General features: G+C 37.4%; 1 protein-coding gene across 9 annotated transcripts in view; it reads left to right on the top strand.

Moving 5' to 3' along the window:
- Nucleotides 1-15414, top strand: part of LOC136864355 (F-BAR domain only protein 2) — a 573880-nt gene that overhangs the window by 409829 nt on the left and 148637 nt on the right. For all 9 annotated transcript variants that reach the window (XM_067141249.2, XM_067141248.2, XM_067141247.2 and 6 more), the window contains one exon: nucleotides 9929-10065. In XM_067141249.2, the coding sequence (XP_066997350.1) occupies nucleotides 9929-10065 (137 nt within the window). The remainder of the gene's footprint in view (nucleotides 1-9928; nucleotides 10066-15414) is intronic.

Raw genomic sequence — 15414 nt, 5'->3', positions numbered from 1 at the left:
AAAATTGGGAAATCGTAAAACAACCAATGAGCGTCTGTTATTTTCCTTCGTCTGCCAATCACAACTAATTTTATTATGACCAATCGGGGCCCAGGAATAAAATCTGATAAAGAACATCGAGTAGCATCGAGAAGTTTTGAAATTGATGCAATATGATGCAACCGGAAACTCTTGGAAGCATCTTACACCCGATCTCCAGTATGTCCCACAAATATCTCAAATATCTCTTAAACTATTTTTTTAGATTAATTTTTTTTTTTTTACAACAACCAAACAATCTTGAAGCAGTGTCATAAACAATTCCAAATACAGAAAATATAAACAAACAAACCAATAAATAAACACATGATATAAAATTCCCCACAGTCATTCAAGTCCAAATCACATTTTCTTTCCTTCTTTAAATCACTACAGGCAAAAAAATATTACAAACGTTATCTCCTCAGAGATACCTATAAATTTCCGTTCATTTCTGTTCATAAAGGAAACTACCATATTTTCTCGCGTAATTAACGCCCTTGCATAATTTACGCATCCCAATATGTTTGGGTCCAAAGTGGAGAAAAAGAAATGTTCACATATTTGATGCACCCACAACTTCGAACATCCATCACTCAGCTTCAGTTGCGTTTTGAAATATAGATGTCAACTACTCAAGTAGCAGACTTCCTATTACGAAAGCTGGCATTCCAAACACAGGGCAACGTGCTGTTATTAGCCGTCAGGAAATCCGACTGCACTAGTTTTACGAGTGTTTTGGGTACAGGACATTCTGTGATCTCAAAATTGTTTGTCAGTCCACAGTATTGGAGTAATACTGCATCATACAAACTCGCGGTGATGAGTTACGCCGAAAAAAAACGGGAATAGAGCAGCGGGCATCAAGTATTCAGTGTCCAAATGAAACGTGCTCTACCGCGGTAACAGAAGGGTACTTCAAGCAGCCAGCAAGTCTCGCAAAGCGTTTCGCGGACCAAAAATTGGCAAGTTTCCGCAAGTAGAGGATTATCTGCTTAAATATATGATTTTGTTACGCAATGTTAGATGAGCCGTTTCTCACGAAATGCTGTATTTTAAAGAATGAGAAATAGCCGCAGCACATGGAATCAGTGTCTTGGATTTGAAGGTTAGCCGAGGCTTGATTAATTTTATGAAGAGAAATGGACCTTCTGTTTGACGAAAAACAACATTATGCCAAGAAATGACGCATGATTTCAAATCTTCCTTCCATTTACGCTTCTGAATCACAAAGCGATGAAAATGGTTGATCTCCCGCAGGTCAGACGCTAATCAGTTTCCATATGCCACAAAGTCGAACAATCGATAAGAAAGGAACATACATTGTTATCGTATGTGCTACCGGAAGCAAAAAGACAACAATGTAACAGTACTGCAATGCTTGCTGTAACAGCTGATGGCAGAAAGCTTGCACCTTACATTGTTCTAAAACGAAGAACAATGCCTAAAGCAAAATTTCCGCAAGTTATCCACGTTTGTATTCAAGAAAAAGGGTGGATGGATACGTCACTCATACAAGATTGGATACAAACGGTTTGGGGTAATGTAGCAGGGTCCCTCTTTCGATGCCCGGCCCTTCTCGTGTTGGACAGTTTTCTCTTTTTTTGCCGGTATGTCAGGTCCTATTGTCGGCTCGTAATGAGAAGAATATTTTCTAGTGTCTGCATTTCAGACCCACGTGTTTAACTTACCTGATGTACCCTATTTGACTTTTCAGAAAAAAATCTGATGCTGGGATTTTACGCCAAATGACGATAACCACAAATGAGTTGAACTAATTGTGTTTATATTATATTTGATGTATCTTTTAAATGTAAATGAATTGTAAATAATTTGTAAAGATCTGAATTCCTTGAATAATTTACGCATCCTAAGTTTTCGCCTGTATTTTTTGTCAAAAAAGTGCATTAATTACACAAGAAAATATGGTATTGTGCATTTTGTTGTGTGTGTTGGTGTGACATAAATAATATTATTCGTATGTGTCATAAATGAGTGATTAGGTACATTTTCTTGTAACCATTTTTATGTTTTCTTAGTTTAAGATTTTAAATTTAATGGTCAGTTCGCATTGTAACTGTAGATATGTATGCCTTTTATCCTGACCTTTTTTCACGTAGACTGTGGTGGAATATATGTGGTGAAATCCAAGAAATAAAAATCTTCCTATTTTTGGTTTCTAAAAGTCGGCAGGTATGCAATGCACTATGAGGGACTTTGTCTCGTTACCAAAAAATTGATGCCTGCTTGGTCATCAGATGATATAGATGTTGATTCCCATAGGGAACCTGAAATATTTGTCCGAATGAGTACATTTATAATACCAACATAAATGGTCCATTATTGGACATTATAAATTTCTGCATCAAGTATCGGATGGCGAGAAATAACTCAACCCCCTAAGAGGACCAACGGCTTCAGGCAGATAATTTCTCTTACGTGGTGCGATGGTCCTGCCAGTGTAGGAAATGACACTGGAACTCGACAAACAGCGTCTGTCCCCAGATTAGGGGTGGCTACAGAAGTTGTCTGTACTCCATCTTTGGACCTGCCTGATCACATGCTGGCAACAGCTCTAAAATGCCTTTGGGAGTGGCGAACCCATCGTAATTAAAGCCTAAAGTTAGTGTAAATATTGTATGGCCTCGGAAAATGCTAGGATGTCCCCTGCAGCCGACGCACAGTTCTTCAGGTACTGGGGGAGCTTCGAGAAGTGGGCTAACAGTATCGCAATATATCTGAATCGGGGTAGTGACCATCCTAATCCTGACAGACAAAGCCGAAGAGCAGATAGAGTTTGTGAAAGAAAAGTTTGTAGTTATTCTGGGTCTTAGTGAAACAAAATGGAGAGGAAGAAGAAGAAAACTGAAGGAAGGGTACAGGCTGTTTTACAGTGGAGGACAAAATGTGGTAAATGGAGTAGGAATGGTCATTATAAGACAGGATGTCCTGGGATATGTGGAGGAGATGAAGATCAATGACAGAACGACCATAGCAAGGATACAGTTCGAGACAGGAACACGAGATGTGTGTGAAGCATATGCTCCACAAACTGGAATTAAAGAAGAGAATACAAAACAATTCCTTGGAAAAATCCAAAAATACATAGAAGCAAGGAAGTAATTATATTGGGAGATCTGAATGCACAAGTGAGAAGAGAGAGGCAGAGAAGAGAAGAGATTTGGGGACATATGGATATGGTAACAAGAATCAAGAAGAGGATATGTTAATGGACTTCTACCAGAGGAACCAACTAATAATAGGAAAACACATGCTTCGGGAAGAAACATAGTCAGATTTCCATGTAAGGACGGGGAGACATAAGAAAAGATTATTTATTACATATTGGTGGAAAAAGGACATAGGAAAGATCTTATGGATGTTACAGCTATGCCTGAGGAAGCCTTTGGAGGTGACCATAGAGGAGTCATAGCAAAGTTGAAAGTAGGCAAGATCACAAAACTACAAGAGAATGAGAAAGAAAGATTAGTATCTGTAGATTGAAGGAAAAGGAGGTTGAGGAAGAGTTCAGGAAAGAATTACAAAAACTGATACAAGGACGAAAGACCATCTTCAGGGCTGCCGACAGTGGGGTTCGAACTCGCTTGGTGGTATAAGAAGAATGGAGGAAAATAGATTGAGACTGCTTGGGCATAATGAATGAATGAATGAAGAAATGATAAACCTGTGGAAGTACAAATGTAAGGAAAAGAGGCCAAGGAAGATCCAGATTGTCAGGAATGGACCTGATTAAAAACAGCATAGCCGGCCCTACAGTGTAGGGGTAGCATGCCTGCCTCTTACCCTGAGGCCCTGGGTTCAGTTTCCGGCCAGGTCAGGAAATTTTTACCTGGATCTGAGGGCTGGCTCAAGGTCCACTCAGCCTACATGATTAGAATTGAGGAGCTATCTGATGGAGAGATGGCAGCCCCGGTCTAAAGAGCCAAGAATAACGGCTGAGGGGATTAGTCATGCTGACCACACGACACCTTGTAATCTGCAGGCTTTCGGGCTGGGCAGCGGTTGCTTGGTAGGCCATGACCCTTCAGGGGTTTCTATGGGGTTTGGTTTGGTTTTTAAAGGCAGCATAAGTCAACAGGTTGTGGTTTCGAACACAACCCATTAGCATTATTTGAAGAGCTGTAGTTGTGTGCGAAGTTTTGGCACATGAATCAAGTGACGAGCCTAGCTCATACTGATGCTGTGTCTTATCTTTGTATATTACATTACCCTTGCAATGTAAATTCTCGCAATACACACTCTACGGAACTAGAAGCATGTGCTATTGGTAAACAATGCTGTCTGTATTTCTGTGTGACACTGGAATTGATGAACAAATTTTTCATCGGTATTCAGTATTCGTTATCCAGTAGAACTGGCATCATGGTGGTGACGACAAGAGTTTGGAAGTGCTTGTAGACAGTACTTTGGATAGCGATTGTGGAAATAATTACGTTTTAGAAAGTGAATTAGAGTTCGAGGGTAGTGGTAGCAACAATGAAATTTACTTGAGTGCAAAGAGAACAGTTATTGTGCCGCACCAGGTCCTTCCAAATGCATGTGGCCAGTGACTCAAAAGAACCGTAGTGGTTGGAAATTGGAGAATAAAGACAATAATGCTGATATATATCTCCATTTCGTGGATACAGCAGTATTTCTGAAATACGAAAAATTTAGAGTCCGCCCACCGTCGGAACTCACAATGTTTTTATAGTACACGGATCCGCTCTTTTTGAAGTGATTTTCAAATGAAACATTTGTACCACAGCCAGCAGTCTTTCAAGAAATGAAGAATAGGTAAGCAATCTGAACACCATTGAACTTGCTTGGTCGAAAGTGAAACGGTATATTAGCAAAAACAATGCAGCAGCAGATTTATCCTTTGGGACACTTGAGCAACTGGCACATAAAGGACCAACAGCTGTAATGGAAGAGGACTGGGCTAGTTACTGCAGGCACATCATTTCTCTGTAGAGGAGAAAATGAATATCCTCAGCTTGTTTCCAGTCATTCAACCGGGTCAGGAATGGAACCTCTTGGCCAGATCTTAAAATCCCTCCTACAGTACTTCTTTATCATCTTCTTCACTTCACCAAGGGTATTCTGTCTTATACTAGACCAGAGGTGCTCGCGCTGCATTACACTTCTGGAAATGCACGTCAACTTATAAATATCACTGCTTTGATTCCATATTAGTATTAACTAAGGTTGAAAGAAGAATCCTACCTTCCAATACTTAATGTTCTTACAGCTAGTTCATGAAAATACAAACATAAAAAGCTTAAAGTCTAACTACTTAACTAAAAGATTAGTACATGTTTTGTTCCTAAAATATGGAAAATATTCAGCTAAGAAAATGTAAATGCAAAAATTGACACGCACAGTTAAAAATACTTATTGTGAGAAAGAGGTTGAAAATGGTTTTATGTTATGCTAAAACACACAAAATATGTTGTTCAAGTTCGTAATAAAATCACGCCCATGAGTGAGACGTGTTTGTTCGAAATGGTCTTCCTTTCTTAAAAAATGCACGAACTGTTACTGTTCTTGCTTATATACACTTTCCATAACTTAATGCTGACATTTATGGACTTAAAATTTGAATATTTTTATACAAGGATTGGGGAACTCCTTCAGAAAGCCAAGTTGAAGTTAGGTCTTGAGTAAACTTGTTGTTAAGGCGTTGTAAAGGAGTTTGTACTTTCCCCTCCGTTTATCCTCTGTCCCCTTTCACAGATCAATCGGGGGATACACACTCTGTCAGCTGACGGCAGAAGGAAAGTAAACACAGCGGGGCCGGAAAAGACGTAAGCGGTTTGAATGTTTTTCGATACCCATCATACATCCACAAGGTTTTCTCTTCTTTTAATTTTCTCCATTTACAATTTGCACTTGTGCAACAACAGATCAAATTAATTGAACTTCAGGGTTGTTCCCAATTAAGGGACAAGTTCTCGGAGGGAAATCTTATTAACTTATACAGGGCGCTTAGTAATGAAAATTTTCTGGCTTTCTTAAAATTTGTGAGAAAATACTTGTGCGCATTTGCGAGTACTTACATTTGTGAACAAACATTTTCAAACATGAAGTTAATAAAATCAAAATTATGTTTCTGGATCAGTGGTGAACACCTACATTCCATTCTGAGGGTGCTGTGTCAAATCTATCTCCAGACATTTCAACACTGTCACTGTCACCTCTTGTTAATTGAGAAGTCTATCCAAAGTTAGGGTATTGTTTACTTTTCTCAATTTGTTTTGTATTGTGTGTCAGCAGGTTATTGTTTGTATTGTCGAATAGCCGTGGGAGAGGTTGGTTAGTTGGTTGGTTGGTTGGTTAGTGATTGAAGAAGGGGGCACCTAGTTATGTGGATGTATTTATGTTTTGGGGAAGGACGGGGTGTGGAAGAGAGAATAATATGGCCCATGGTTCCTTTAGAAATCTGCCATTCGGCTTGCCCGCAAATTAAGTAGAGCACCCCTGATTTAGAGTACTAAAATGCAGGCACAAATGAAAAATATTTTGTTCTTTACTGGTTTTATAGAAATAAACAAATGTTTTAGAACAATCAGTACAACAGATGAACCACACTGGATTTGTTGGTAGTTCACACAGTTCTTATGAACATTTTCAGTATTTAAAAAATACCCAATAGAAAGCCTTAGGTGCAAGTGACGTTTATGTACATTGTTTACAGCATGTTAGTTTTCACAATATTATGAAAAATAAGGTCAGTTGAGTCTTTTGTACAAATTACATTTTTATACACTACAGTCCCGTTAATCCGAAAGTCTGGTTATTCCGAACTGAAATATTCAATTTAAAAAATTATCCTTATTGAGATGAAAGAACATATTATAGAATGAAGATTTACTTGCATTTTATTAGTAATATTTTATTAGAATAACTTAATGTAAACATAATTACACATTGTAAACCATCAAAGTCTGTTAGTTTCTTTTGCCGTAGTGATTGGAACATACTCGAATATGCAGTGAAAAACCAACGTCTCATAAACATCACATCAGTGGGCATAGTAGCGGAGTGTTGCTCGACATAGCGTACGGCAAGTTCTAAGGCGGCCACAGTATCTGGATGTGACACTAGTTGTTCATTGTGGTCTTCTTCATCATCACTCTCTTTCTCATCAACTCCAGACTATTTCTCCACTATAGCTACAATTCCTTGGTCTGTTTGTAATTGATGACAGTCAGCTTCCATCCACTCGTTAATGTCATTTTCATTGTCATTTTCTCCTCTACGGTTTCTTAACTACGCTATTGTAATTTTATACAGTGTTTTATTAATGTAACTGCTAAAGAATGGACATTTCAAATTACAGTGTGTACTGTACTGTATTGTAGAAACTATTTTCCTCAGACGGTTGAGGCGCTGGCCTTCTGATCCCAACTTGGCAGGTTTGATCCTGGCTCAGTCCGGTGGTATTTGAAGGTGCTCAAATACATCAGCCTTGTGTAAGTAGATTTACTGGCACGTAAAAGAACACCTGCGGGAGAAAATCCCGGTACCTAGGCGTCTCCGGAAACCGTAAAAGTAGTTAGCAGGACGTAAAAATTGTAACATTATTATTAGAAAATGTTTTCCGGTTAATCTGAAAATTTCGTAATCCGAACAGACTCCGGTCCCAATTAGTTTGGATTAAAGAGACTCTATTGTACTTCATTTACAGCTTGTTTGTTTTGTCAACCATGTCTTTTGTACAAAGTGTCTTAGAAATCATGAAATAGCTGCCACTACAGTGGTGACTTGTAGGGAGTAGGATTGCCATTCGTTGTTAGCCTTGTGTACTTCCTACATATGTGTAAACTATCTCATAATCTGTATTATTATTGTAGTGTCTCTGCCAGTAAGTATAAGTTATGATTAGTTACGATGAGGATTTGATTGGTGTCTTGGACCTTTAAAATTAATGACTATCTCAGCATTTGCTTGAGATGATTATGGAGAATTCCAGCAGGAAACCACACTCGTTATGAGAGGTAATATGAGAATTGTTGAAGCAGGGTATTATGACGCAGCTTCACCAGTGCTATCCTACTTAAGTGGTTGACATTTGAATCTGGGTTGATCTTGATCATTTTTGTCATGAGAAATGATTTTTTGCATGTCCTGGGTTTTGATTAAGATTGCTCGACTCATTCAAATAATGAGTTACTATAGCCTATATATTATTGTAAGCTTATCAACACTGTTTGAAATGTTGTATTCTTATTTACAACACCTGCTTCTTTAATGATGATTTTATTTTGTGATAGTGTTTCCAGTTGTAATTTTCTGAGTTCAGTTATGAAGTTACCATCCCCTCTGTTTCTAACTTTCAATTTGCTTGTATCCATACATTTCAACAACTACCTGTAGATTGTGAATGCTGCAGTACCATGTAATGCTTGACAAACTCTATTGGCTTGTGTTCTGTGAATGAAATTTTCTTCTCTTTTATGGTCACACCACAGCATGGCATAGGGCATGTTCTTGTGTGTGGTATACTGTCAGAGCATTATTTTGGAACTAATGCATATTATGAGTGCTTAGGTTCTGAGGTCTTGTATGTTTTATATCGGAATTAATATTTGTTTGTTTATAACCTGCTTTACATCTCATCAGCGCAGATAGGTCATACAACGCGATGGGATATGAAAGGGTTAGGTGTGGGAAGGAAGCGGTTATGGCCTTAATTAGGGTACAGCCCCAGCATTTACCTGGTGTGGAAATGGGAAACCACGGAAAACCATCTTCAGGGCTGTCGACAGTGCGGTTCGAACCTACTATCTCCTGGATGAAAGCTCACAGCCGTGCACCCCTAACCGCACGGCCAGTTTGCTTGATTTGGAATTAAGAACATGTATTGGTCAGGGTATTCAACATTGAATATTTAATATTTATGTATGAATGTACCTTCTTGGTGAATTTGGGAAAATACTCTAGAAGCAGGTTGTTTGTCTTGCTCACAAGAATAACTGTGTTATTGGTAACAGTTCAAGGGTTGATCAGCAAGTTGTGTAGGTCTTTCCATAACTAGTATCCCATATGATGTACTGTACTGGAGAAATAATATTAAGACTAGTTTTCCTTTTGCACGCCTGTTTATTCTAACTGCATTACTAGATATAGTGACGTATGAAAGTAACTTGTAACCGCGGCGTCTTTTACAGCACATTCATGAAATTATAGATGAGTTTGCTCTTAGATTTGCACTATTTCTCTTATTTACCCTGCAAGAGGTGGGAGAGGGTAGGGCGAGTAAAAAGTATTTTGTAACAAAAGCTTTGTGCTTTTTCAGAGGAGGGGATGGGGTTGCTGCTACTTACACTCTTCAGATGAACCAAATGTTGAATATAAATCAGTTTAAAAAATATGTTCATTCACTACAGAAGTAGCCTTTCCTATATAAATCTAGACTACGTTTTTATTCCTTTCATTACTTATGGTGGCAAAATTTAAAGAGCATTGTGCATGAAATAATGTTTGTTGCCCATACCACTATTACTACACTTAATTACCTATTTTTGATGGTTTTAATACTTATTTCCATGCCAGTATATATTAGTCTGTTCTGCCAAAACATATATTTAAAATTTAGAGTTGATTATTGTTTTTATTCTTGTACAGATTTTCTTTCTGAATATTATTTCAGATGATATAATAACTTACAGGAATGTAACAGTGTCTTGTTTTGAATACAAAGCCGTTGTGCCTTTAGCCAATTCCTGTTTCCTTCCTCAGATTTTGTTGTCTCTGTGTGTGTATATATATATATATATATATATAAAACAGATGATGTTGCGTTAGAATGTGTGTCTTTTATCTCTTTTTACTTGAAGTAATTCCTTGCTTTGTTTTGAATCCCTAAAGTTTTAATTATAAGTCTTGAAATAATCTTGTATTCCAGGGAAGACAAGGATGACAGCAGGAAGTCCGAAACACCTACACCAGAAGTAGACGAAGAGGGATATTGTATAAGACCTAAAGTGGATCAATGGGAAAATGACAAGGGAAGCTTCTACTCAAGTTCAGATACAGATTCAGGTAACTTAAAACATTGCAGTTTTAGTATGTATTTATCAGATTGCTGTACTATTAAGTGTAATGTGCATTATATTAACTGTGTATAAAGACTGTTATCTCTTATACTATTCAGTTTTCAAGTCTTGGATCCTGAATTAAACTCCTCGGTTTTCTGGTAATCAGCCAGCTCTTGTACAATCTGTAGCTAGGGTTCTTCTTCTTCTTCTTCCACTCTCCCTTAACACCGTGAGGCATTGGGACCTCTTGGCCAGATTTTAAAATCCCTTCTACTTCTCTATCTTCTTCACTTCAAGTGAAGTCTTCCACACTAGCCCAGAGGTGCTCATGCTGGCATATCGTCCCGCAGGTGCCCAGCATTGTAAGCGGATGGGCAGGCAGCCGATGATCATATGCTATTCAGTCACAGTGACGTAGTTACGTCACAGGCCGTGAAGGTTGGGCAAAGTTCTCAAAGTCAGTCTCGATCACTGGAGCAATACCCGAGTTTGAAATGAACGCAAAAAATAATGAAAGAAAGAGGGCAGAAATCATGTCATTTTCAGTTTACGCTCTAAGGAATAAGTTATTTATATTCATTGCAGTTTATATATTTCGACCGGATACAATAACGAGTTAGGTCTATAACCTCAAATATTTTTGTACTGTACGTTATGAATTACAATTTTCACTATTATATGTTAAAAGGTGCTTTTAGAAACATCTCTAATATAATACAAAGTTAAGGTGGATAAGCTGTGGCTTGTGGGTGGTTGGATTTAAATAATCTGATAAATACACCAACAATACAATCATGTTTAGTGGAAATAACATTAGTTATCCATTAGATTATTTATTTGAAGAAATATATAATACTACAGAAGCTGTTCATGTAAACGTAAATAACATAACGGAACTAAACAAAAACTATACAGTCCATTAAAAAGCTTGTTAGGCTATCCCTTAATATTAATAAAGACTACAAATATAGTACTATGGAAGCTGTTCACGTAAACATAAATTACATAATGGAAAATTACAGGAAAACTGACCAACCCTTTTACAAAGCTCATTAGACTTTCCCAAAATAATAATAATAATGATGATGATGATGATGATGATGATGATGATGATAATTATGAAAGCAGTAGAAATAAACATAAAACACAGCATGTCATTGACATAGCTGAGGAGAGGGATGTGATGTGGCAAAAGTAGGTTAACGGACTGCAGCCATTTTGGACCCACGCCCATGACAGAGCAATGGTTTCCAAAAACCTCGCAGTAAATGCTAGTGTGGGGACAAAGAAGGGCATCATTAAGATAAGTTCCAGATTTCAAGTTCCCAAGTATAACATCAATAAACATAAATATTCTAAATATTTGAGTGCGACTTGATAGAATCTGATGTTCTTTCAAGAATGAAACATGTCAATCTTTGTTTAATTGTGTGTGTTTTTATTCCTTGTTTAATAATGTGTTTCTTTACAGGTATGTTACAGTGTAATATTTATATTTAACTTGTGTGTTCGACAGACTGGAAGCTTCTAAGTTCAATCATTCAGTCATCAATGATCTGCATTTAGCGCGGTCACACAGGTGGCAGATTCCCTATAAATTATTTACCTCATTTACGTTTATTTATAGTTTTGTTTGCTTAGCTTTTTCTTAAATATTTTCAACGAACTTGGAAATTTAACTAACATTTCCCTTGATAATTTATTCCAATCACTTACTCCTTGTCCTATAAATGATTATTTGCCCCAATCTGTTCTCTTGAATTTCAACTTCATATTATGATCTTTCCTACTTTTAAAAGCTCTACTCAAGCTTATTCTTGTACTTACTTTATTCCATGCCAACTCACCACTGACTGCTCGAAACATACCACATATTAGAAGTAATTAATCTCATTATTGTGACTGTATTGAAGCTTAGTATATTAAAAAGTTACAAATAGTTTATTAATATCCACCTGTTCAATACAATACAATCCATATAATTAGGATACAATTATTACATATTGTTTAATATGGGACATGTTTTGCTTGATATGGCAAGCATCTTCAGCCATTAAATACTCTAAGTTAGGTCAGGGCCCTGAATCAGATGTTATATATAAGACTATCTCTTAAAATCTACTAGTTTATAATATTGTAATTAATAGTCATTAGTTCTCCAAAGTGGTGGAAGTTATGCTAATTTTAAATTAAGTCATAAAACTTTAATAAGATAGTTGTTTTTTTGACTTCATATGTAACAGAGATAGTTTTTTACAATGTCAAAATTATGTCAAGATTGATTCCATGATTAATGATCAAAATCATAAAAAGGCTCAATATTTACAATAGTATTTACTAATGATTACAAATATTGTGTACACCATAAGTTACATGGTGTGTGGATTAATTAAACATTTCAGTATATTACCGCCTGTTGCCATTTCTTGATGGATGCAGTACTTTTGTATCTATCTCTTGGCACAGGCCAGAGCAATGTTTAGCTTCTACTGAAGTCCCAGTCTCATCCATGGCTGCGACAATATGGAAATTGCTGGGGTATGGGTATTTATGTTATAAGAAGTGAGTAAATTAGGAAGTTGTTCGATTACCGGACTTCTTGTTTCCAATGCATCATTTAAATTTTGATCATTATTGAAGTGCTGATCCAAAAAAATATAAATATTTTCAAATTCCGTGTTCAGTTTGCTCTTGCGTACGCATTTTAAGATTTGAAGATCTTTATCAGTCGTGGTTAAAATTTTATCCTGTCTCTTTCATATGATTGTTCATTGCGGAAGATACCTTGAGCATTACAATGCCACTAAACACAATAAGATCCAGCAAGATCCCTGGACCTCTCCCATCATTGAACACATCTGGGATGACATCGGAAGGGCACTTTGTTCCATTACAAACCTGCGGGATGTGGAAGGACACTTGCAACTACTGTGGACGAATTTGCCTCAGGAGAGGATCCAAAGACTGTTTTTTGACACCATTCTGAACCGCATAAGGGCATGCGTTGTGGCCGGGGTTGGGAGGGGTGCGACACTCTACTGACCTGGTGCCAACATTCCATCTGTAACTGCCAACAGCCTTGTCTCTTTCATCCCACATTGTAATCATTTCAATAAAGGCACGTGGTTTTTCAGCATATGTAGTTTCATTCACTTTCAACCACTCCTTCTGGGTGCTTAACTTTTTTTGTTGGGCATTATACACGAGAAGGAATTAATTAAATGATACGATTTGGAATGGATACAAATTAGAGCCTTTGTTTGTATGCTGACTACATTCAGTAAAGGGAAACAATGACTCTGTCATACAAAGTAAATTTATCCAATATCTAACATGGAGTTATTGTCAAAAAGCCATCCACTTATTGCAGTTAAATCTACCAAATTGATGGTGATGCCTAACACTGTTGTAAAGACTGCCAACATTGGTCAGTTGGCTTGGTCCAACAGACTTACTTTGAGCTATAAGTTTGTTTCCAATGTTGTTTTGGTTTTTGTTGCATATATTGTAAAATTTAACTCTCAAAATAGCTTATAAGAAGAGAATTTCATTTTCTTGAAGTATATTTCAAAAGGAGTGTGTTCCCAATTTCACATTCTTCGGATACATCGATACTGTACCAGGAAATACACACGTACTTCGTGCTTGAAGAGCATTGGATGAATGCATGGCATGTATGGCACATTAAATTGGAGCGGTTACAGAAAGTGAGACGGTTTTTACTTTGAATGAAGTTCATGTCCTTTTAAATTGCTGATATATTAAACAAAGTCAAGATTGTCACCTCAGTACCATTGGAGATTAGGTAGGCACGATGTGTTTCTGTCCTGCTGCTGGTGATGTCCCACGTCGAACCGCTGTTCCTCCCATCCTCACCATGGAACAGCTCTCGGCACCACGGAGCCATGTACCAATCCCTCGAGGGCTGCTCTGGACAGTCGTGAAATTCTGGAAGGTCCAGATGTTCTGGAAGGTCTTGGAGTTCACGTTGCATGTTTCGCTGGCATGGAATAATGGACCAAGCACATGTACAAGTCCTCTGGACTTGTAGGATGGACGAGTAAGGGGGTGTAATTTATAATTGATTTTCACTGTTCCCATGAAGGGATTACAGAAGTGCTGATATTTCATGTTGAACGTTAATGGAATCAGACACAAGACAATTCTTTAAAGTGAACTGCACTAGTTTCTGACTTGAGACGAATAAAAAAAGATTTTTGCAGTTGCTTGTTAATGGAATCAAATCTGCACACTTCCTTACATCACTTGCACTTGTACAATTAAGCACGCACGCACATGCGCGCCGCGCGCGCGCACACACACACACACACACACACACACACACACACACACACAAAAAGAAGGAAATTAGTGCTCTAAATGTTTGGAGAATTGAGGACGCAAATGCTTGTCGTGTCCTCCAAGATTTCAAGATCATTTTGATTCTATTTACAGTAATTTGGAGAGTTTATTCATTGAAATGAACACTGCTAGGTGCCATAGGAATATTATTCACACTGAGTTGAATGACAATCACTTCAACTGGGTGTTAGAAGTAAAATGCCTAACATGTGAAATTAGTCCTGTTCGCACACACCGTGACATTTATATACAACACTGTTAGAATGCAAACTGTTGAGTGAAATTAGTCCCGTTCATTCGCAGGATTGTGTTCAGAGATGTGGAATAATATTGTTAACTCAATATTTCTGAATCGTGAAAATGAGTTCCGTTCACATGTCTTACGTTAACGAATAATGCGAAACTATTTCACACGAAGACTAGCACTGTCAAGTTAAATAAGTTACAAGTATTTCAAAGTTTTATTCGTGATGCACAGTTTATGAAAGTAAGAATTGTAAGTTCTGATGCACAAGATTTTATTCACTTGAAAATGTTCAAAGTATTGCGCTTGCTAACTATATGGCTAAGTTTGTAGACAGAGAAATATTAAGTATGAATATTAATATTTCTCACCATTATTTCTGCAGAGTATCAAAGACTTCTACTCTATAACTTCAACGTATCGTAGCACTGACAACTACCAGCAGTCAGCCGTACAGGTTCGACTGTGGGACAAGACTAATTTGTATCCCGTTCTCGTTTCTCTTTTATACTGGAGTTGCGGAGACTGCAGCTGTTTCATTCCTCTTTCAATAACTTTCTTAATCCGTGGTGGATATTAACGAAACTTGGTAGTAGGCATCAAAATGGGAGTTTGGAATACTTCAAAAACAATGCTAGACCAGCGTTTCTGGTACAATATATGAAAGGTATTTTTTTTTTTTTTTAAAGATCATTATGTACTCGTATACTTCTCTACCATTACTGTCTGTGAACCAGTTGATGATTA

This window comes from Anabrus simplex, chromosome 2, assembly GCF_040414725.1.
Source record: "Anabrus simplex isolate iqAnaSimp1 chromosome 2, ASM4041472v1, whole genome shotgun sequence".
Lineage (NCBI taxonomy): Eukaryota > Metazoa > Arthropoda > Insecta > Orthoptera > Tettigoniidae > Anabrus > Anabrus simplex.
This window is presented reverse-complemented; position numbering and strand designations above follow the sequence as displayed.